This window comes from Halichoerus grypus, chromosome 10 (genome assembly GCF_964656455.1).
Source record: "Halichoerus grypus chromosome 10, mHalGry1.hap1.1, whole genome shotgun sequence".
Lineage (NCBI taxonomy): Eukaryota > Metazoa > Chordata > Mammalia > Carnivora > Phocidae > Halichoerus > Halichoerus grypus.
In genome coordinates, this window is record NC_135721.1 from 15403320 (window position 1) to 15428448 (window position 25129).

The 25129-nt window shown below is 36.3% G+C and overlaps 1 protein-coding gene across 7 annotated transcripts in view; it reads right to left on the reverse strand.

Annotated features, from left to right (window-relative positions):
- PUM2 (pumilio RNA binding family member 2) overlaps positions 1–25129 on the reverse strand; it is a 95831-nt gene that overhangs the window by 30468 nt on the left and 40234 nt on the right. For 4 of the 7 annotated variants that reach the window (XM_078056005.1, XM_078056004.1, XM_078056007.1 and 1 more), the window contains 6 exons: positions 20574–20699; positions 17706–17848; positions 16434–16563; positions 5910–6053; positions 5512–5796; positions 1081–1317 (listed from right to left, as the gene is read on the reverse strand). In XM_078056005.1, coding sequence (XP_077912131.1) covers positions 1081–1317; positions 5512–5796; positions 5910–6053; positions 16434–16563; positions 17706–17848; positions 20574–20699 — 1065 coding nt within the window. The remainder of the gene's footprint in view (positions 1–1080; positions 1318–5511; positions 5797–5909; positions 6054–16433; positions 16564–17705; positions 17849–20573; positions 20700–25129) is intronic. The other 3 variants (XM_036112902.2, XM_078056008.1, XM_078056006.1) reach the window with 2 other exon arrangements.

A 25129-nucleotide genomic window follows, 5' to 3' on the forward strand; every position in this document is an offset into this window, starting at 1 on the left:
CACAGGACTGGCCTTTAAAACTCTAGGCCACTTCACAATGACATATATCTAAACAATGATCACTGCAAAAGATCCTTTTGTTACATGGACACTTATGTATTAATGAACTTGAGGAAAAAATTGCTATACCCTTATGACGGGAGGGGGTCAAATATAATCACTAACTTATATTTGCTAACAACAGCCAACATTACTTTTTAAATCACAAGCTGATTTAAATCTTTCCAAGCACATAAAAAAATCAAAAAAAAGAATCTCAGTTTTGAGTTTACTAAAGTTACAAAAATTCAAAATCTAATTTTAATCAAATAACTTTCCTTGAAGAGACAGGGATTCATACACAGCCTCTGATATCCAAAATCTCTTAAAAATACTCTGTTAACTACATGAATAAATACTTCCTGGAGAAGGAAAAGGGTAACCACCATCTCAATCATCCTGGGGTGGGGGGCAATTTTAACATACAGATAGAAACAAAAGTTCTAAATGCTCCAAATTTAAGGGTATAAAAAGCCTAAAACATTTTTTTTCTTAAACTAACGACATATTCAAAAGTAAGAGTATATGGACCAAACCCATAAGACTCTAACTCATAAACATACTAAGTTCATATACCCTGATACAACCTTTGAGAAAATGGCCAGGCACTCAAAGGCCAAAGCAAAAACCATTGTACTAATCTAAATTATTTGAACTTCAGTAACTATGTGACTAATGTTTTCCTTTAGGTGTGCAAAAACTTGCAACAGTGAAATTTCTTTTACTATCAGGTTTAAACAGTTGACTTTTCAGATGATCTAAAACACACACAAATCAAAAGCACAGACAAGAAAAAACACACCACTGTATTTCATAAAAGAAACATAAGATACAATAGGGGTCTTTACCTTACTGTACATTAGACCCTCACTTTGAATTTTCACGAAAGTAGAACTTTTTCAAAAGGCTAATATCTAAAAGCAAAAGCAATTTGGCATGTTTTATCCAACATTAAATATTTTACATATATTATAAACACACACACAAACACACTTACATGTATACATACAAATAAAAAGGGTTTTGGTTTTTTTTTTTTACCTAAATGCAAACTGGATGAGGATCCATGTGATGAAAGTGATGGCGGTGGCGTAAGTGAATGTCCTGGAGTTTGGCTTGGCAGAGGCATGCCTATTGGACTTGGAGAGGAGGAAAATCCCAGACTATTGTAAAATGGTTGCCCTATGGGTGCTAGGCTGCTACTAGATCTTTTGTACAAGTCAGAGCTAGTAGATAGAGACTCTCTCCTTGTGGCACTACTACTTGCAGAACTGCCAACTGAAGAAGAAATAAAAAAAACCCTAATTACATACATGTGTTAACTGAATAAAACCTATCCCCAACTCTTGCTGGGAAATAACAGAAGTGATCACAATAATTATTTTTAGAAACATTGTGGAGGAGATAATTACTGTGATAACTATATAAACTAACTTATTAATCATAAAAGGGTATAAATGCACCCCAATAAAGTAACCAAATACTTAACAGAGCACTCGTATGTTTATTATTTCACACATATTTACCACTGACACATATGATTACTGTGCTTTAATACCCTGGTATGATTTATAAACCCTGGAATTGTAAGGTGTCGACTTTAGGAGACGCTAGAGATTAAATTCCAATAAGGTTAAATTTTGGTAGTGTCCTAATCTCTGGAATCAGGTTCTTAGACTTCAACTCAATGCCAAGAAAGGATTACCCTGATAAATAGATTAATAATACATTTCCTTCACCATTCACATTTAATTTTGCTTCTAGCTTGTGTTCAAACCATAGTCCTTTAAGTCCATATTGGCCCGAATATCAGTCAGTTGTGAAAAAGAGATGACAACTAACTTCTCAGTATTTTTCACATTATACATTCTCCCTATCCTTCAACAACTAAGTTACAAAATAGATATGAAAAACTAACCGTCCTTTTAGAAAATTAATAGCTCTCATTACTGTTACCACACCAAAGACATGCTTTCACTTACCCCTTGGGATCGTCCATTCCTAAGATTCTACTACCGGTTTTACAAGGCCCTTACTCAAGTGAAGACTGATAAGCCTTTTTTTTTTTCTTAGATAATATACAATTCTCTCATAATGTATCTCTTACTGAACTACATACTAAATTCTTTTTACTTAATCCCAAATTCAACCTTCTAGTCCTTTTTTCCTTTTGTACTCCACAAAATCATAAAACAATGGCAGAATCTCATTACCATGTACTGATGCATGCTCAAAAAAAATAACCCAAGATCTGTTAATCGACACATCGGATAATCAAATTCTTTACCAAGTGTTTAAAAGGGCTGTTCAAAACTCCCAATTCTGAAGTCTCAGCGGCCATATTTTCAAGTGCTTCTTTCCTATTTCTAAACACTGGCCTTTTTTTTTGTTTTTTAACTGAATGCCTTTTACACCTAAAGGAATTTCATATGTTTCTTGTCAAGTTTTTAAAGAACAAGCTCTGTATTCGGACCAATATGGTAACATTTTTCAAGAGAATTTTTAAAGTTTCTACTAGGTCTTGGTTTTCTAATCATAAGTCAATTTTAAGTAGGTCATTAGGGTATAATGAAAAAATTAAGAGAAAAATTAAGCAGAGCACATGATGGGTAGACCAAGTTAAGCTTATAATACAGATAGAAAACAATTACATTGGTTTTGCCAAATTCAAGATTCTTATAAAAGAAAAATACCAGGCTCACACAACTGTATGAGGCAAAATATTAAGACACAAGTCAACCTTTTATACCAGCCAGTGTGGTTTCTGAAAGACTAATCACGTTTTATTAAAAATTGTACATTTTAAGATATCATAACAGGGAAATACTATATAGCTATATGCATTTTAATAGCAAAACCAAATATAAACACTAATGTAATAAATATTTCTTCTTTGAGTTGCTTTTGGCAAAATTGTCAACATACGCTACATTAACTATGCTAATTTAAAAGGACACTGTCAAAGTGATTGTTCTAGAACATGGCTACAATTAAAATTCCTATTTATTTCAGAAAACAATTTAACTGACAAGGAAAAAGACAACAGCTCTCTAATGAGAGCAGTAGCACTGTCATTCCCCTGGCAAATAACCAAAAAACCCCACAGTTTTGATACATGCAATATTATTTTCCTCCAAAAGGGAAAAGCCAAGCCAAACATTTAAAAGTAATTCAGAAATAGTTTTATTTTAAACCTAAAATCTGGCTCCTTTAACTTTTACTATATGCCTAAATTATCTCCAACAGTGTGACTATGAAATATGAAACAAAGTATACCTAAAATATCTAAAAGGCTAGACCAACAGTAGAGTCACTAATTTGTCAACTGTGCATAAAATGTTAAATTACAAACTTCCAACACTTTCTAAATAATGGGTCATAGAAAGAATGATTTAGTTACTATATTATAATGGCTAAGCTCCCTAGCGACTGTGTTATAAGCTGGGGTATTTAACACTGGTAAGTGTTAATAATTTCATCATATAGGTAAGAGAATGACTGTGTGTCTGATTCTGTGCGTGTATATGTGCACATAACCATACTATCGTTTTAGATTTCATAGAGGTATGGAATTGCCATAATGCTGAAATGGCAGCGGATAGACCTGTTTTAAGAGTACACACGTGCGGCACTTGAATAACTCTCACAAAATGTCCAAGAGGAAGGGGAAGATGACAGGCTATGTACTGGCATCCAGGAGTGGCAACTGCTAATGCCCTCTGAAGCAAGGTAAACAGAGGCACCCAGATTGGTAGTCAGAATTGCATAAGCAATGATTAAAAATAAGGGAGGCATGAAGAAGATCAGTTTTTGGGAAAGAGGCATCTGCAGGAAATATTTGTAGGGAACAAAATGTTCATGCCAACCAGTTCCTGAATGCTGGGGGAAAGGACCTTAACAACTAAGAGACAAATGGGAATTTGAAAGAACTGGATAAGGGGACCTACAAATCTATTCCAGACCATCAGTGACATGTTTTATTAGAAAAGGGAAGAGGAGATTTATCAAAGCTCGTCTCTTGTTTTTTCCTGAATTATTTACAGTCTATAATCTCTAGTTTAGAAACTAGTTATTTCTACAAAGTTTATCTTTTAAGTTATATGTTCTTTCAGTTTTCTTCAGCATGTTAGATTATTTGGGAGAAAATGCTTGTCAACTGTATCAGAAACAAAAAATGAGTCCTGTGGGAGTGCGTGGGTAGAAATAAAAATACTGAAATCCAAAAGAAATGAAAAACTCAAGTAGAAAAATTAAAAGATTGAAGAGTCTACATGTTCACCTGATTTTCCCTCAGAAGTTCTTGTGCCCATTCTTTAGGTAACTTTGTTTCTACAACTGTGATTATTTCCCTATTGTACTTCATTATAACAAAAAAAGCATTCTGCATCTAAAAGTTTATAGCTATTTTAGACCATTCCTCTTATGTGTTGAAAGTTCAGAAGATCCTTTCTTAGAAAACAGGCAAACATATTTAATAACAACTGGCCCATATTAGTTTTGCCATCTTCCACACCAGAAAAGCATATAGTATTTTAAGGTGGTGGGAAAATCGATGAGAAGCAGGTATTAAAGATTCTAGAACTTTACAGAAATAGAAAATCTCCTGAGGTCTGAATAAATTGCCCTGCCCCTCAGGAAGAAAAGGCTGCCAATTAACTGTACCAATAGAACTAGGGTAAGTTATTTTTCCTCTAATGTTTCCTGAATACTATGGAAACCTCAGAGAATGATACCACAAGGTGTATCAATAGGGAGTCAATGTGGGCCTCTTCTGACTTCACCTAGTCATTCCTCAGTTACAGAATCAGTCTGTTGTGGGTAAATTATTTTGTGAAGCTTACTTCAAATTTAAATTTGTTGAGTATTCTACATAAAACCAGGATATGAGAAGAAACATCCTTTTAGATGAATTTTTAGTGATAAAGGCTAAATTATTTAGTCTAAAAGATAAGCACATTGGTAGTTTCCTAGGGGCTTCTGTTTAGAACATTTCATTGTATTTTATTTTTATGTATCATACCAACTAAAAAACCGTAACGAACCACTAGCATTTAATAAGAATATCTGATAAGCACACAAAGACAATTATTTTAAAATACCAGAAATTTAAGATGGCAAAATAGTTACTTCCTTAATCATTATTATATAAAGAATAAGGAAGAGCTAGTAATTAGTATAAAATATATGCTCCAAACAAACCTTACTAAAACAAAAATTACAGTAATACAATTCTTAAAGCCAGGGGAAAATGTACTATATCTGGGTAAAAGATGGGCTGTTTGAAATGAGCTAAACATTCATAAATACTTAAAGATTTGCAGGAGGTAGTTTTTTTCATACAGAATTAAACTAATAAACCAGTATTTTATTCCTGTCTTTTCTATGCTACAAGCTATTAATATTTATTATTAAAAATATACATATACCTCATGTCCACTTAGCAGAGTACACTCATCTTAAAAGGCAGCTTACCTGATGAACCAAATCCACTGAGGGCGGAGCCTATAGCAGCACCCAAAGAGCTACTGCTTCCAAAGCCAAGAGATGTACTTCCAGGTTGGCCGGGTCCGTGAGAAAATAAAGAACTGCTCTGGGAGCTACTAGTCAAAGAAGAGCTCCCGTAAAACGAATTAGACTGCAGATTGGTGCTTGGTGGCGGCGGCTGCTGCTGTGGTGGCTGAGTGCCAACTGGCCGAAAGAGACCGTTTGTGCCGCCTGTGAGACTGGTTGCAGTCCCTCCAGCTGCTGCTGCCGCTGCTGGAAAATAAATTTCAGATACTTCTTGAAACTACTCAAAAGACTATTTATTTTTAAATTATCTCAAAGAACACCAGAAAAATATTATCCCTGAAAACATCAGTTACACTTACCAGCTTGTGCTGCTGCTGAACTAATTAAAACAGGTGTTGGAGCCATTAAACGAACTGGAGCTCCAAGGCCAGTTCTTGCTCCAGGGCCAACCACTAAGGCACCAGTCTGATCATAATAGGCAGTTGGAGCTAGTACTTGATAGCCTAGATAATATTAAAATAAATGTTTACTAATGAAAACATTTATTATAGGAACATGCATGTTTATTTCCCCCTGCATTTGTTTTTATCAACCAGAAAAGATAACTGTATACTGTTAATATAAAATCATTAGTTATGATATGAAAAGCAAACACATCTGAGAAGATATTACTTACTAAATATATGGAAATGTAATAGAGTGTAGGTAAAATTGTTTTCTCTAAATTTTAAGAGCTGCCTTCCACTTACGGACCACAGAATAACAAGGTACCTTCTTGATATAGAAACTATAGGCTATCAAGCACTGATATTTGAAAAATATTACCTTAATTAGTTCTGAGAGGAGATTGGAAAGACTAAGGCATGTAAGAATCGTTGATTAGGCAATTTTAGTAAGTTCTAAACCAAGTGCTTCATTACCAGCATTCCCTTAGATTTTCATTTGTAAGCATCCATTTAAAAACTTAAGTCATGATGTAAACAGATACTTTAAAAATCATTAAGGTAACTCTTTTTGTAAAGGTTCTCAAGCTAAAGTTTGAATAAAAATCACGCAGGCATTAGTTTTTATCATAGCCTTAAGCACAAGACAGGTGACAATCTGCACTATTCAGAACTACAGGAGAGTGACGTTTATATCTTAGCAGCCTTTCTCAGTGGGGATTCCTTATCTTGACCACAGAACAGAAAGTAACTACTGTGAACAGAAAAGTCACTATTTTGCCAATTCTCCCAAGGATACTATAAAACAAGTACCACTCAAGATGCACAGGAGAGGAGTTAACTACATACAGGAGATACTCCAATGCAGGAAAGCTCCCCTCCCAGAAGTCAGGTTGAGAAAGGCTGTCTTATACAGTGACAAGGACTCAGGTTCAGCAGCCTGACAACCATTTGCAAAAAGGCCCTGGCAACCTCTGATAGTTTTAAGTTTAAACACTACCTTCACCACTAGGGCCAACACTTTCATATGCAAAGGTTTTTAATTAAATACGTAATTCTGTTTTGCAATTACAGTTTTGTTATAAATGGATATAAATTAGGAGGACCAGCCAAATAAAGAGACATATAGGGCAAAATCTAGGCGGGAAGGCAGAGCTTTCAAGCCCTCTCCTCACGGAATGAATGTGATAAATCTGAGAAGAGATTATTAGATATCCAACTGGAGATGTCAAAATAGGACATAAAAGTCTTGACTTTAGAAGAGAGGTCCAAGCTGGAGCTATAAAGGATGAAATCACCAAGAAAATTAAAAAGGGATCTATGGACAGAGAACTTCAGATTAAGAGGTTGGAGAGAGAAGGAACCAGGGAAGAAACTATGAAGGAATAGCCAGTAAGGAAGAAAGAAAATGAGAACAATGTGGTGTGTTGCAGGCCAAAGAAAAAAGAATTTCAATGAAGGCTAAGTGATCAACAATGTCAAATGCTGCTAAAAGCTATTAAGAAGAGCTGAGAACTGACCAATAGGTTTAGCAACATGGAAGTCATTATGGTAAGGGATGAAAGCCAAACTGTGGTGAATTGAGTCAAGAATGGAAGAACCACAAACAAGTACAGACAATGCTTCTGAGGAGTTCTGCTGTAAAAAGGGCCAGAGGGGAGAAAGAGGATGTTGAGAGTTAATTTCTTATTTAAAGTACAGAAAATGTACTCTATTAAGCAAAGCACAATACTTTGTGTTTAAAAATTTACTGTTGTGAAATAAAACACATAAGAGTACAAAACCCGGGGCGCCTGGGTGGCTTAGTCGTTAAGCATCTGCTTTCGGCTCAGGTCATGATTCCAGGGGCCTGGGATCGAGCCCCGCATCAGGCTCCCTGCTTGGCAGGAGGCCTGCTTCTCCCTCTCCCACTCCCTCTGCTTGTGTTCCCTCTCTCGCTGTGTGTCTGTCAAATAAATAAACTCTTAAAAAAAAAAAGAGTACAAAACCCCAAAGTACAATATAATGCCTACAACCAAAAAAACTAACCACCATCCAAGTTAAGAAATAGAACCACTGCCCAGAACCCTACCTCTCATAGGTCCCTGCTCTACCACCACAATCTCCTCTTTCTCTTTGTGTTACACACTACTCTACTACCCATAAACACATCCCTCCTTAACCATCATTTTTGTTTTGGGTTACTTAAAAATTTGCATGTATGATTCATTCGTGTGGTTGTATACAGATATACATTTCCATTATTGTACATTTACATGTACATGTACATATACATTTCCATTACTGCACCTCACTGGATGGATACCACAATGCATTTATCTGTTCCACATTTAAACCATTCCGTTTGGGGACACTGCCAATAGTACTGCTATAAACATTTTGGTACACATATCTTGGTATGTTAAGTGTGCAGATTTCTCTACTCCAAGGTATGTATCTAAGGAGTTGACACCCTGATTGTGCAAATTTACACTCTTGCTACTTTGGTATTAGTTTCAACTGCTCTGTGACTTTAGTAAGTCTTTAATTCTCAGACTTTTAAATCTGGCTAATCTGGAAGATAAGCAGAAGTAATCTGTTGTGGTTTTGATTTTTTCCCCATACTAAGGAGGCCGAGCATCTTTTCATATGCAAATTGGGCATTTGGATTTTTCTCTTCGAAGAGGCTTTTTCAAGTCTTTTACCCATTTTCCCACTGGGCTGCCTTATCTTACTAGTTTAGAATTCTTTATGTTGTATCTAAGTCTTTCACTATTTTAATATATAGCAAATATCTTCTTCCATTCCTAGCCTGACCTTCTATTCTCTTTATGGTGACGTTTGGGGTGATGGTGTCAAATTTATTATTTCCTTTATTTTTATAACAAAATGTCCCTATATTATAATAGCTTTAAAATTCCACTTTTCATATTTAGGTCTAAAAATCCAAATGGAGTTGGTTATTGAACACAAGGCAGGGCTAGGGTTCAGTTTCATCTTGTTTCCAAAACAACCAATTTCATTTCATCTTTCTTGTAAAACAAGTCATTCCCCTCCTTATAGCTTTGTAGGGTTTCTTTGCTATTCGCTGTCCATTTCTTTGGGGATCTCACCTTTGGGGTCTCTATTCTGTTACACTGGTCTGTTTCTCTCTCCATGCAGTAATTTAACTGCAGCTTTAGAGTAAGTTTGACTCCAGAGTAATTCAGAATAGAGCAAGTCCTTTTACTTATTTTTGTTAGGAGTGTTGTGGCTTAATCTTGATTGACCCTTTGTATTTTCATTAAATTTTCCTATCAGCTGTCAAAATACCATAGGAAGAATGTGTTAGCAATTCTGATTGTGAATGACTGAAACTACAGGTTAACAGGGCGAGAAGTGACATATTTAAAATACCTACTTGTCCAGAGGTGTCTCTGTTTAGGTGTCCTTTAATGTCTAAGCAAACCTGCTTCCCATAGAAATCATGCATAATTTTTTTTAATTTAGTCGTAGGTACTTGCTACTACTAAGTCACTAGCTTTAAAATTTTTCAATTTCAAGGGCACCTGGTTGGCACAGACGGTTAAGCATCAGCCTTCGGCTCAGGTCATGATCTCCAAGTCCTGGAATCGAGCCCCGCATCCAGCTCCCTGTTCAGTGGGAAGCCTGCTTCTCCCTCTCCCACTCCCCCTGCTTGTGTTCTCCCTCTCATTGTGTCTGTCTCGATCAAATAAAGAAATAAAATCTTTAAAAATAAATAAATAGATTCATTCCAGTTAACATATAGTGTAATACTGGTTTTCAGGAGTAGAATTTAGTGATTCATCACTTATATACAACACCCAGTGCTCATCACAAGTGCCCTCCTTAATACCCATTCTCCCACCCACCCTCAATCAGCTTGCTCTCTATCAATAAGAGTCTCTCTTATGGTTTGCCTCCCTTTTTTTTTTTTTTCCCTTTCCCCTACATTCATCTGTTTTGTTTCTTAAATTCCACATATGAGTGTATCATATGGTATTTGTCTTTCTCTGGCTGACTTATTTCACTTAGCATAATACATTCTAGCTCCATCCACATCACTGCAAATGGCAAGATTTCATTCTTTCTAATGGCTGAGTAGAAACCATTCTTCTTTATTCATTCATCAGTCGATGGACATTTGGGCTCTTTCCATAGTTTGGCTATTGTTGATACTGCTGCTATAAACACTGGGGTGCACGTACCCCTTCGAATCAGTATTGTTGTATCCTTTGGGCAAATACCTAGTCAGTACAATTACAGGATCACAAGGTAGTTGTATTTTTAACTTTTTGAGGAACCTCCATACTGTTTTCCACAGTGGCTGCACAAGTTTGCATTCCCACCAGCAGTGTAAGAGAGTTCCCCTTTCTCAGCATCCTCGCCAACATCTGTTGTTTCCTGTACTGTTAAATTTAGCCATTCTGACAGGTGTAAGGTGGTATATCTCACTGTAGTTTTGATTTGTATTTCCCTGATGCCGAGTGATGTTGAGTAGCTTTCCATGTGTCTGTTATAGCCATCCGTATGTCTTCTTTGGAGAAACGTCTGTTCAAGTCTTCTGCCCCGTTCTTGAGTGGACTGTTTGTTTTTTTCTGGGTGTTGAGTTTTGTAAGTTCTTTGTAGATTTTACATACTAACCCCTTATCAGATGTCATTTGCATGTATCTTCTCCCATTCTGAAGATTGCCTTTTAGTTTTGTTGTTTCCTTTGCTATACAGAAGTTTTTTATCTTGATGAAGTCCCAGTAGTTCATTTTTGCTTTTGTTTCCCCTTACCTCAGGAGATTTGTCTAGTAAGAAGTTGCTATGGCTAATGTTCAAGAGGTTGCTGTTGTGTTCTCCTCCAGGATTTTGATTGTTTCTTGTCTCACATTTAGGTCGTTCATCCATTTTGAATTTAATGTTGTGTATGGTGTAAGAAAATGGTCCAGTTTCATTCTTCTGCATGTGGCTGTCCAATTTTCCCAACACCATTTGTTGAAGAGACTGTTTTTTTCCACTGGACATTCTTTCCTGCTTTGTCGAGGATGAGTTGACCATAGAGTTGAGGGTCCATTTCTGGGCTCTCTATTCTGTTCCATTGATCTACAATGTTTTTGTTCCAGTACCGTGCTGTCTTGATGACTGTAACTCTGTAATAGAGCTCGAGGTCCAGAACTGTGATGCCTCCAGCTATGCTTTTCTTTTTCAAGATTGCATTGACTATTTGGGGTCTTTTGTGGTTCCATACAAATTTTAGGATGGTCTGTTCTAGCTTTGTGAAAAATGCTGGTGGGATTTTGACAGGGATTGCACTGAATGTGACAGGTTTTAGTATTTAGATTTTGCTAGTCCCATAAAATGACTTGGGACATACACTGTCTTTTTCTATTCTCTAGAATTTTAAAAATTGACATTATTTCCTCCTCAAATACCTGGTATTCACCACTGAAGTTTTATGCTGGCCTAAAGTTTTTGTGGGGGAAAATTTTTGATTACTTAACTGATTTCCTTAATAGTAATGGACTTCAGATTTTCTATATATCCTCAAGTCTGTTTGGTTACATTTTTCAGTAGTTATTTGTCCATTTTGTCTACATTTTCCCGTTTGTTAATATGAGATTGTTCCTAATAGCTTCCAATGATTATTTATCTGATACTGGCTATTTATGCCTGTTTTAAATCTTTTTTTATAAGTCTCTCAGAGGTTTATCAATTTTATTAAGTCTTTCAAAGAAAATAACTTTTGGGATAATCTGACTCTTTTTATTGTATGTTTGCCATCTATTTCATTCACATCAGCTCCCATCTTTATTATTTGGTTTCCTCCTACAATTCTTTCGGTTTTTTCTCTTCCTTTCATAGTTCCTAAGTAGAAACTTATTTTCTAATGTATGCATTTGAGCCTCTTATATTCGCCTTCTGTTGTCTTAGGTGTAGTTCACAAGCTTAATTTTTAGCATTTTCATGATCATTCAATTCAAAAGCTAATTTGTACTTATCTTTCTACTACTGAGAGAGTCTAAAAAGAGCCAGGGGCTTAAAAAAAAAAAAAAAAAAAAAGACATGGTCCCCATACTCAAAACCTGTACCTTTTTTTTTTTTTTAAAGATTTTATTTATTTATTTGACAGGGTGAGAGACAGCGAGAGAGGGAACACAAGCAGGGGGAGTACAGGAGGGAGAAGCAGGCTCCCAGCCGAGCAGGGAGCCCGATGCGGGGCTCGATCCCAGGACCCCGGGATCATGACCTGAGCTGAAGGCAGACGCTTAACGACTGAGCCACCCAGGCACCCCAAAAACCTGTACCATCTAGTAGAGTGTGTAATGTATTATTTCCTTAATTCTAAGATGCCACTTTGTTTTAAGATATGACACTGATCTACTAACTGCCGTTCAGGGAGAAATAGAAAAAGCTGTTCCACTTTAATTTTAAGACATTTTCTACCTTTAAACATGGCAAAAAATAAGTGCAGAATTGAGAAAATAAATCACAAAGAGCTAAATGAAATGTAAGGCAGACAGAAGTACTAAAGACAGGTCAAGTTATGTGTTACAGGAACTGAAAAGAAAGGATAATTATTGATGAAAAAGCACTGGGAAAGAAAGATTGGGAAGGCATCATGGAAAGGATATTAAAGGATGACAAGCAAAGCCAATTACAAAATGTTTATAAAGCTAGTTTAAAAAAAGGAAAATGTTAAACTCTATATATCTCAATTTTGCTTATAAAGTACAAAAGGGTATTCTAAGTGAAAAGTCATTAGCTAGGGCTAGAGGCATCAAAGTACAAGTATTTTTGGGGGGCAGTATATGATCTAGTGTGTTAAAGCATAGCACTGTAGAAGGATACTACCAATTAGATAGTTTGGGATTAGATCACCAAAAATATCAAGAACCAGAATGGTATAAACTAACCTGTATTTTTGAAAGGTAAATGAAAGGAGAATAAAAAGATGAATAGAAAAGACTGGAGGCAGATAGAGTTAGTGGGAGGGTAAGGAAGAGGCTGAACAAGAATAGCAGAGATGAAAAGAAATGAATAGGAGACAGAATGATTAAGAACTGACAAGTTACTGGGTGCCTGGGTGGCTCAGTTGGTTGAACAACTGCCTTCAGCTCAGGTCATGATCCCGGAATCCTGGGATCAAGTTCCACATCAGGCTCCCGGCTCAGCGGGGAGCCTGCTTCTCCCTCTGACCCTCTCCCCTCTCATGCTGTTTCTCTCTCTCTCTCTCAAATAAATAAAATCTTAAAAAAAAAAAAAAAAAGAACAGACAAGTTACTGAATGTGGAGCACAGAAGAAAATCAAGAGTTGAAGATGATACAGAGGCTGAAACCAAAAGTTTCTAGTTCAAGAGGATAGTGGACAGCCTTGAGGGCGTGGTACCAAGCAAGCATCTGCCTTGCTGAGGTGTGCAGATGGGGACGTCCATGGCCCTGGTCCTCTGGCCCGTGGGCCCGGGGCCAGGGCACAACACAGAGATTGCTTGCTGGCTCCTCTTTCCTCCCCTCAGACAGTCCAGACTATTCCTGGGTAAAGGCGGCCAAGCCAAGGCTCCGAGAGCAGTGGTTTGAGCTCCCACTCCAAGTGATGAATTCATCTTAATAGTTTTGGAACAAGCCTTCCTTATAGTTTGTACTTCAAGACTAAAGACACTTAAGAGGGAAACTGCATAGCTCCCCTATAGCCAGCTGGACAGCATAATTTTTAGGAGTCAAGAATTGACATTGGGTTGTTTTCTTAAGACTAAACCTTGAAAGTCCACTTGCATATGGCACAGCCATTTGCACACTTAAGCGTGAAAATGATCTTCCATCAAGGAGACCGCTCTCCTGAACTAAATTAGCATTAGTGGTTTGAAGAAGAGACCCCCTATCTGACCAAACTCAGCCAAATTAGATCAGTCTTTTGGAGTAAGGAGTAAACCTATACAAAGGTGGCCTGATCACTCCTTTCTGCTTGCACCACCACTGCGCAGCCCCCTCGAGGATGGCTTCCTACATGCAGGCTGTGTCCTGTACAAGGGGACCTGGCTGAGATAACCAATGAGAGCTGAAATCCTGTCAGGCTCCACTCACCAAGCTTAGTTTATGGGTATATGGCCATACCTACTCAGACGATGTGGCTTCTTTTCTAAGTTGTACCAAGGTACCCTGTATGGGCTAGGAGCAGTTCTGACCATCGCAGTACCATATCCCAGTTCTACCCAGGACTATATTCCTTACCTCAAAGGGAATGAAGATTCTCATGAACAGATTAGGTTTATCGTAAAAGATGAAATATTTGACCTGAATTGAAATTAATTGTATAGATAAAACTTAAAATATTAATATGGATATGAATTACGTTGGTATGTATTTATATGTGTGTACATCTAGTTAAGTGGATACGCATTTTTACATATCAGAAATTAGCACAACTTAAACTTAGTAAATGTTGAAAATAAAACTATTTTGGTACTGGAAAAAAAAGAGGATAGTGGAATTAATATTAATAGTGAAATAGAGTAAACAGTGAGGTAAGTAAATCTGGGAGAGAGTTCATTTTTTGACACTGTCAGTTTGAGGAGTGGCTGAAACACACACGGTAATGTCCTATACAAAAGCAGAAATGTGTTAAGTGTTCAGCAAAGAATCCAAGATATAGATGTAAACTCTAGTTTACTGGTAGAGGGATGATGGCTGAAAAGGTAAAAGTAGACAGACGTTCCCCCACAAAAAAAGTAAAGTATCTATTGTCCCAATACTGGAAGTTAAGTTCAAAGAGGAAAGTAACTTGGCCAAGGTCACATGACTAAGTGCTACAGCAATTAGGCAGACTTGACTCCAAAGCATCTAGTCACTGAGCCAGACTATCTTTCCTTTTTAAGGATATACACAGAGGAAAGGGAGACTTGATAAAAAAGCATGAGAAAGGAAAGTCAGGAGAATAAAATATCACAGAAGGTAATGTAATGGTAGAGAGCAGTTGTAGAAGAGCTGGACATCATCAATATGATGAAATACAATAAAGAACTGAGAAAAATAAGAATGGAGGAGAGGAGGTCATACTTTGCAATTGTTACTGAGTTAATATTAGGATTACTGCAAAGGAATCATGGAGGCAGGGCTTAAAAGTGAGGGGTAGAAAGAGGAGCCCAGAGTAGTCTTAGCAGTGTCTTCCATAAACTCTCAGCTCAGTTCCCTTTAGCCTTGTTTCCATGTCCCTCCACATCTGTAACTTCAGCTTCACTGTACATTTTCAGAGGTCTCTAATCCACAATGGCTCCGGGAAAGCAGATTCCCCGAAGCAAGTACATGGCTGGGGTAAAAAAAAAAAAAAAAAAAAAAAAAAAGGACGAGAACAGTTCCATTCTATTATTTGTACTTCAGGGACTGCAGTATTAACATCTTCTCTTTATCCAGAGGGCTACACAAGATGATAAAATCAGACCTCAGAATCTCAGAGAAAATAGAATGAATGTAATCGATTGAGAAGTCCTTAAAGTAACATACAGAAGTACTCAGCAGCACGTAACACATAAAAGAAACCCTCAACTACACTTATTTTCCAGTACATTAAACACATTTCCGAAGTGATATGAATAGAAAATGTAACTACATTACAATTAAATGGAAACTGGAACTCACATTTCATTAATTAGCAATCTATATAACTACTCCTATACTAAAAATGAAAAAGCAGCATATTTAAAAGAGAATGAGTCTTTATGAGTGGAGAGAATGAAGGAATAGGAAGTGACCCATTACCTACTGATATTCAAATGCAGCTTTAAATTTCACTTTATAAACATAGCAAGTGCTGCTTTTATCAGATTAAGAAAAATACCTTCCTTCCATTATTATTGAAGTAGTAATTTTCTATCTGGTTTCATAAATATCTACTTCACAAAAAAATGTATTTTGTTGGCCCTTTCTGAAAGTTGTAGTGTGGTAATGGGAAGAAATCTTTATAATTTTCTTTGTATTAGGCTTTCAAAGGCATATTTTCAAAGACACTATTCAGGTTATAAGTAACAGTTTAAAATACTATAAATGGGCTGAACACAAAGGAACAATGTTCAAATTGGAAAATTTTAGCTGCAAACTTCTGAATATTAACGAAGTGACCTTCTTCTTTGGCAGCAATGGCAAACAGAAGTTTTACTTTACGTGCCAACTCTAACTGATTTTATTTCTTGAAATACTGCTTCAAGAATTCTGGGCTATGTTAGGTTGGGAAAATGCTACAGTTTATGCCATACACAGAAGAAAAAATGGATGCACTGGGAATTCTAGTACATGTATGCCATTCATGTTAAGTCTCACGAATAGTACTGATTTCAACTATTGGCACATGAGTTCTGAATAACTTATTGCAAGGTAGGCAAGACTCTAAAGACATTTCTTGAGTTTTTTCACTCTTCAATGTGTCTACATTTAACACTTCAAACCTATGCAAACTTCTATAATTAACTAACTATAACTATATACCTGGCATGCCGGTAGCAAGACCCTGACCAAAAGCCAAAGTTGGATTTGCTGCTGCGAGTGACTCTGCCTGCTGCCCTTGTTGGCCCTGATTGGGAGTAAGAGGGCGCTGACCTGCTCCGGCTCGAAGAACCTACAAAGGACAAATGATTTCCTTAAAAATGAAATTATAAAGTAACAGATAAATAAATTTATCCCGGGCAACTCTCTACGTATGACACACGGTCTCTGGATATTCTTTGAACATATTTATGTGCAATGAAATGTTGATTTGGCATGAAAAAATATAAAATACTTAAAATCAAAAACACAATCACTGGCTCTTGACAACTAGAACAATTTATTAAGTAACATGGAAATTTTAGAAGGCCTTTGGGGAAAATTATTTCTAGTATTTGTGTTCTTTAACTTACCAATGTAGTACTAAAAATAAGAGAAATTTATTTGGAGAGGGGAATTCAGGACAAGGGGGATTCACTGTTAACACCACCGTGTAAGTAAGCCTCACATGTAGGTGTGTGTATTGTTCAGGTAGTATGGTATTTTCATGTTTGCCCAAAGAAGATATAGGTTAAAAAAGAATTTATTAAATCATGCTGTGGTATAATCTACAAGGACTGAGCCAAAGCTTCAACAGAACATCAATATAGTATTCAAGCATATAAAGGAAATTTAGAACAAAATTTAGTTGTCAAGTAACACTATTCTTGGAATTAAGTTGCTTCTTTGGTATAAATATGAAGAAATTGACAACCAGAATTGTGAAATCAATCATCAATAGTGTTTCTACATTATTAAAATAGTTCCAGGAAAGGGGGGGGGGCACCTTTGTAATAAAGATTTTCTATTTTAAGAAGTTAAATCTAATGTTTAGTGAATATATTTTCATCTTGCTTAAAAATATAAAGTACCCAGTAATTAATCTTTTTCTGCTCAGATATATACTAATATTTAAAATAGTAATTTAAATACTCAGAAGAAAATGAAGTGTTAATTACTTTGATAGGAAAATTAGCACACTTGAAGAGGTCATGAAAAGAAAATTAAAAATTGCTAGAGATTTCAAGAGTTTCAATAACAGAAACATAGAAATGGAGTACTTCCAAATCTTTAAATTCATATAATTAGAAAAAATGTAATCAATACTTGTATATCAATTATATACCAGGTACTGTGTTACATATTGAAGATGATGAAAAGACACAGATCTTGACAAGGAACTCATGCAATTTCAGAGACTCTCCAGGTATTAATTTAATGAAGGCAGGCCTATACCTGTTGCTGTCCAGGCTGAGCTTGTGATGCTGCTTGCTGATTTGCTGTGTTGTTTGCCGCAGCTGCAGCTTGTTGCTGAAATAAATTGGCTGGATACACCCCCCACGGAACACCATAATACTGAGGTGGAACCACTGCCGGACCTAAACCCCACACCCCACCCCACCCCCCCAAAAAAAAAGTTACTTACATTTTATAGATAAATGAGGTCAGTTACCATTAGATCATAAAAAGGAACAGTGTGTAAGACTTAGAGCAAACGTCCTTATAATCCTCTACCCACTTAACATCTGCTACATACTTTCTATTTTTTTCTGATTCTATTAGGGGGACAGTCTCATTCAGGTATGTTTATTAAGAGAGAAAGTATTCAGGAGTGGAGGTGGTAAAGCTAACGTCAAGAGGACCAATGAATTGACAGGACACGTAGCAATGTATCCAACATCTACTGAATGCCAGTTTACGGGTCTGATACTGGCAAACACATAATATTTTTAGGGAACATTAGACGTCATAAAATTTTAAGATTTACTATGTTCAATTCAAATTCTCTTAAGAAAGATCATTTTCTGACTACTGAAAAGAATTACAACAATAAAAACACTTTTATCTTTTTATTTGCAATCTATAACATAAAACTAGGGAACATTCTGGTACCAAGCTTGCTACAACTGTTACTTGAATTGTAACTCTTGATTTTAAAAATATTTTTAATTAAGTTTTTATTAAACATATTCTTCACGTTTGAAACAGAATTAGTCACAATTCTCACAAAACAACTGAAAATCACATGAAAACAAACTTCAGTGTTTATATGGTTAGGAAAATGGGACTAGTGAGTCAAGACAAGAAAGAACTAGGTAATATAAAGCACAGATAGACATAGACATGCGAAAGCAAAGTAGGAAAAACAGAATGAATTGTTATTGCTCTATTCTATTTATTTAAGATAAATTTGCTTCCAGGAGAGGAAATAGCATGCACATATAGCCCCACCATTAAGCTGATGAATAAGATGTCATGATTACAGATCGATCTAACAAAGATGGCCTAAAATTCCACTGGTATGATTTTAGTATAGCTATTTAACATTTTATAAAGTTAAACTCTTGGTTTTACTTTGTTTTGGAGAAAAGCAGAGCCCAGTACACAACTGTACTGAATCAACTAAAGTAAAAAGCATTAAAAAATTTAAAGATAAAATCTATTTCTACAATGAGAACTATTAACAGGATTTATGAAGGAAGAATACATTATCAAAACAAGAGTCAGACATCTACCTAGAACCTGTCTGCCCAAAACAGTAGCCAGAAGCCACTTGTGGCTACTCAAGACTTAAAAAATTGGATAGCCCAACTGAGATGTGCTATAAGTATGATATACACAAGATTTTGAAGACTTTGCATGGGTGTGTGTGTGTGTGTATGTGTGTGTAAAAGATCTATTAGTAACTTAAAATTATATTAAAATGGTATTTTAGGTATTTTGGCTAAATCAAACACTGAAATTAATTTCATGTTTTTTTACTTATTTTATAATGTAGCTACTAGAAAAATTTAAATTACATTATCTGGTTCACATTGTATTTTACTAGGTCGCACTGGTCTCATAAAGCCTAAGTCCAGAATGCCTACTTACTCTCAAAACTAACAATTTCTTAAAGGGGCTTCTTTTGATTCCATAGATTGTACGATACACCAGAACTTTACATACTAACATCCAGTTAAATGGCACCAAGACAGTTCATCCCTTCTTTATGGAATCACATGCAGATCTATACCAAACACTACTGAATATGACAGGTTAGTTTCAGTCTGCTAAGCCAGCTATCAAACAAGAATTTGAAACTAACATTTATTTTTTCACTTCTTAAAGTCTTGAGTATAAAAAAAAGTCCCAAACTCTTAGGAAAAGACTAACTGTTCTATGGTCATGATAACAACTCACAGAAGTGGCACTTACTGACAATTCTTATCAGTGAACAAAGTAAAAAAAATCATGGTAGTCTAGAGTTAATGAAATTCAACTGGCAGGCTCACTCCAGTGAACATACATCTGTGGCTGTTATTACCCTGTTTCTGCCTCTGTGACCAACATAATAACCCATACCTAAGACTCATTCATTTGTCTCTATACCCAACTCAACCTAAAATAACCTCCTCATAACCCCACAGAAGATCAACCAATTGCTTTGCTCAACAGGATAGTACCTGACCAGCACACAACTCTCCTTACTTAAATAAGCAATAAATATAGTTTTGGGTTTAAAAACATTTTTTTCCCAGCTTTATTGCGATACCACTAGCATGTAACATTGTATAGTTTTGGCTTTCATTTCAGATTTTGAGTGGTAGCTTCAGGTTTTTGACAGTTAAGTTCTTTCCAACTCCATCCCTCCATTTTGCCCCTCAGTTGGCTTGCACATTTTAATACTGCTAAATAAATTACTTTCTAGATACTCATTCTCTCAAGATTGAAGCTCCTTACCTCATACTTTCCCTGACATGGGTATTTATAGCACCTACCCCCAGTTTATTTTATGAGAAGTGACTTGACTTTGCATTGTCTCTGTGGGCAACACAAAGGGTCACAAAAAGGAAGATTTGTGGTTGACAATGTAAGATTTCTGAAACTACAAAATTGAAATATAAATCAACTATGTACATGAGGAAAGAGTTACCAGGCTTAGGCTTTTTCCAAGCATTACAATAGGAAAAGTAGGAAACTAACTCTCTGGAAACTTCAGTTCATTTTAGATAAATGTTTCATTTTCCTAGAACTTCAAATTGCCCAAATAGACAAAAATAAAGCTTATAGCAGAATTAAAACTAAATCCATAATAAGCAACAAGGATGAAGAGTAAGTTACCTGCTAATGTTGCTGCTGCAGCCAATCCTGCTGCAGTGTATGGATCAGTCCCTGGAGGAGCAGCACTAATAATATATGGATTTGGCACAAATGCAGCTGGAGCAAGGCCTGCTGAGAATACACCAGCTGTATTTAAAAAGGGAGGAAATAATGAGTGAAAATGTAAAGTATGAGTTTCTTCATTAGGTAAAATCATTTCTACACTAAATTTGGAGTGAGGGAAGAGACTGTGTATAATGGTTCAAATTCTGATTAAATGAGTGACCTTGGGCATGTAACACAACTGATTCTAAGATTCTTCGTTTTTGAAATAGGTGTCTATCCACGTCTTAAGAGGATTTTTGTGAGAATTACATGATCCTGGTTATGAAATGACTATATAGAACTAGCACAACAGGCACATGATAAATGTTGAGAGCTAGAACTACTATTGTTCAACGGTAGTTTTTCATTCAATCTTTATTAAGCTATACTATGAGCGAGGGGATTCCAGTGAGGAAGACAGATATGCTCTGCCCTCACAAATCAATCCATCTAATGAGAAAAACAAACAAGCAAATTGGCAATTAGAATATAGTATAGTAAGTGCTATGGGCATAGAGAGAAGGGGTACTTAAGCTTCAGAAGGAGTGGGTAGGATGAAGCGGGACTAAAGGGCAAGACAAGACAAAAACAGTTATAATCAGAAGGAAGACCCATAAAGATCTTCCTGGGTTATGTTAAGTAGTTTGGACTTTACCCCCCAAAAGCAATAGAAGAAAAATGAAGGGCTTTAAGTAGTATGGTGACTTTAAGGCCACTTCTGCATCTAATGTATGCCAATGTGAACTTAGCAAAGGCTACAAAAGATTTTAAAATATTCATTTGCAGTATTTATTAGAGAGACAAGACGACTGCTGGTTTCGAGGAATCACTGTGTATACCATTTACCATAAAGTACTAACTGCCAGAGCTGTCTCTTCTGGAAAATAATGGAGACACGTTGAAGGTGAGGAAATAACAAAAGGGGTGTGTTTAAAGTTAAAAGAGCTCAAAAAGGTTCAATTTAAAAGATAATTAATGGGGTGCCTAGCAGACTCAGGTGGTAGAACATATGACTCCTGATATTGGGGTTGTAAGTTTGAACCCCATGTTGGGTGTAGAGATCATGACCTAAACCGAAGGCAGACGCTTAACCTGCCTTCGGCTCAGGTCATGATCTCGGGGTTCTGGGATCGAGTCCCGCATCGGACTCTCTGCTCAAAGGCAAGTTTGCTTCTCCCTCTCCGTGATCTCTCTGGCTCTCACTCTCTCAAATATATAAATAAATAAAATGTTTAAAAAAATTTAAATGAGAGGGCGCCTGGGTGGCTCAGTTGGTTGGGCGACTGCCTTCGGCTCAGGTCATGATCCTGGAGTCCCAGGATCGAGTCCCGCATCGGGCTCCCTGCTCAGCAGGGAGTCTGCTTCTCTCTCTGACCCTCCTCCCTCTCATGCTGTCTCTCATTCTCTCTCTCACAAATAAATTAAAAAATCTATTAAAAAAAAATTAAATGAGAAAGATAAACTTATGTCTCTTAATAGGTAAAGAACCAGAGATTAAAACAAAAAAATTTTTTCATGAACATTTTATTTAGGGGTGCCTGGGTGGCTCAGTCGTTAAGCATCTGCCTTTGGCTCAGGTCATGATCCCAGGGTCCTGGGATCGAGCCCCGCATCCGGCTCCCTGCTTGGCGGGAGGCCTGCTTCTCCCTCTCCCACTCCCCCTGCTTGTGTTCCCTCTCTCGCTGGGTCTGTCTCCCTCTCACATAAATAACTTTTATTTATGTGAGAGAGCGAGCACACGAGTGGGGTGGGGAGGGGCAGAGGGAGACGGACAAGCAGACTCCCCACTGAGCAGCACTCCGAGATCATGACCTAAACCGAAGGCAGACGCTTAACCTGCTGAGGCATCCAGGCTCCCCTCTCATTTAAATTTTTAATCTATCAGGAAGAGAACCCAATTATCTCCAAGCTATTTTCCACATACACTCTTTTATCGTTTGAGATGTCAATTAAAATTAAAATCTTTTCCCACCATTGCACACTAAACAGACACATGTGCACATCTATTGCAAAGCATTCGTGTCTACTATCTACTTGTATATGCCAAAGTCAGTACAACAGTTTTAATCATTGAAAATAGTAACTTTTGAAATATGGTTGAGTAGGTCTCCCTCTTTCCACTTTAGTTTTCCATTAATTTTCTCGTTTTACTTTTCTAAGACAAACATCAAAAACTTTCAAGTTCTAAAAAAATCTTACTGGGATTCCAACCAAGAATACATTAAATCCACAAATTAACTTAGGTGAAATGACATCTTTATAATGTTGAGTTTTCTCCAAAATGTATGTGTCCACATTTATCTGAGACGTCAGGAAAAGTTATAGTCTTCTATGCCTTGCATATCTTTAGTTACTACCGACTCCACTCCTTAGCTTCTAATTTCTCTCCTCTCTGCCAAGTACTGATTACTATGGGTTAAGTGTTCTTGGAGATCTCTTAAGTTTTCTTCTCCAGTTCATTTCATCCTAGGTGACAACTACTCAATAATGAAGCCCACCTAGGTCTTTTTACTTACAAGATTCTGAAGTGGTCTATTTTCACATCATTTTGTTGTTTTAAGACCGCTGATCTTTGATGGCTTAAGTCCTTTATCTCCTAAGATTGTGACTCAACTTTTAAAAGTTCTTTCTGAAACTTTAAGGTTCTCTTATTTCTACATCTTGGGTGTAAATTCTACTCTTTGTTACACAACTGACTGCTTTCTGGCTGATCATTCTTGTTCACACTGTGAATTTTGTTTGCGATACTATCTGTGAGAAGCTCTTATACTCACCTGTCCATCAGGTGATATCAAGATTGCCAACTACACATCATAAAGTTAAGTCTCCAAACCAAGTCTTATTTCTATTTGTGACCTGGGTGCTCTTACCACACATGGTTAGCATGACTCAAACTCCAATCCTGGTAGCGTGTAGGCCCTCTACTGGTTTGCCCCTCTTATAGCCCTCTGCAGACTATACTATAGGTTCATTTCTAATTTACTCCTATGGCTTATCTCTCAATTTCCTAAAGTACAAAAATTTCCCAACCACCTAAACAATCCTTTTTCTTTTCTCTTTCTCTCCCTTACTGTATTTATTCTCTCTTCTGGCCCTGTCCATGAGCCAAGTCCAGGTTGCTACTTATTTTTATATAAACTAAGAACAATTTTAACATTTTTTAACAGTTGAAAATAATAATAATTTGCAACACATAAAAATTATAATGATATTCAAATTACAGTATCCACAGTAAAATTTTATAGGAATACGGCCATACTCAGTCATATGTCACTTAAGGTTCTTCTGTGCTGTAACAGCAGAGTTGACTAGTTGTGACTGAAATCATACGGCTTGCAAAAATTACAATATTTACTATCTGGGCCTTTATTAAAAAGTTTGTCAATCCCCATTCTAGAAGAATCTTCTAGAGCCACACTATTACGATAGTTACAACCACATACAGCTACTGAGCATCTGCTCAAAGTGGAAAAATGCATACCTGATTTGAAAAGCTTCATATGAAGAAAAAAATTTAAATTTCTCATTAGTAAGTTTTATATTGGTCACATTTAAAATGACATTTTTGGATGTAACGGGTTAAATAATATATTCAATTTAATTTCACCTATTTCTTTTAACTTTTCAAAAATGTGGCTACCAAAAAATTTAAAAATCTATGTGGCACATATTATATTTCTATTGTACAATGCTGTTCTAAAATGGGCTTTCAGCCAGCCAAGAGATGACTAGGCAAACTTGGATGATAAGACTGATGGTCAACAATGAATATATTTAACTATGGAACACAGATTAAAAGGTGGAGTCAATTTTGGTAAATTATGCTCAGAAATATTTCCATTTTTATTCAGGTTTTCAAATTTATGTGCATGGTTTCCTAGATGGCTTCACAAAGAAGTTCTGCCAAGTTCTAAAAGACGACATAAGTCCAATGTTACTTGAAATACTCTTTAAGGTATTAAAAGGGGGGATAGTTCTAAATTGTTTTTATGAAGTGATAATATTCCAAAATCTGACAAAAATGCAAGGAAACACACAAACTTAAGGACTAATTTCATGTACACAGTATTGATGCAGACATTCTAAATAAAACAGCAAATCGAAAGAGCTCGTTAAGATATTATACGCACTTTCTTTATTCCGTGAACACAAGAATGGTTCAATTAGAATATATACTCAGAAATTTTAGTATTTGCTAATCAAGAGCTTTCACAGATATCAATCTAAAGATTTAATAAAAGATAGGAGGCCATTTACATTGATAGCAAAAGATAAAATACCTAAGAACAAACTTACCAAGAAATATGCAAACTTACATGAGAAAAACTTTAAAGCACTGATAAACAATACAAAAGCAAACTTGAACAAATGTAAAGATACACAATGTCCTGGTTAGAATACTTAAGGTCATAAAGATGTAGATTTTCCCAAAGTTAATTTAAAATTTAAACCCAATCTTCTGGAAGTAAATA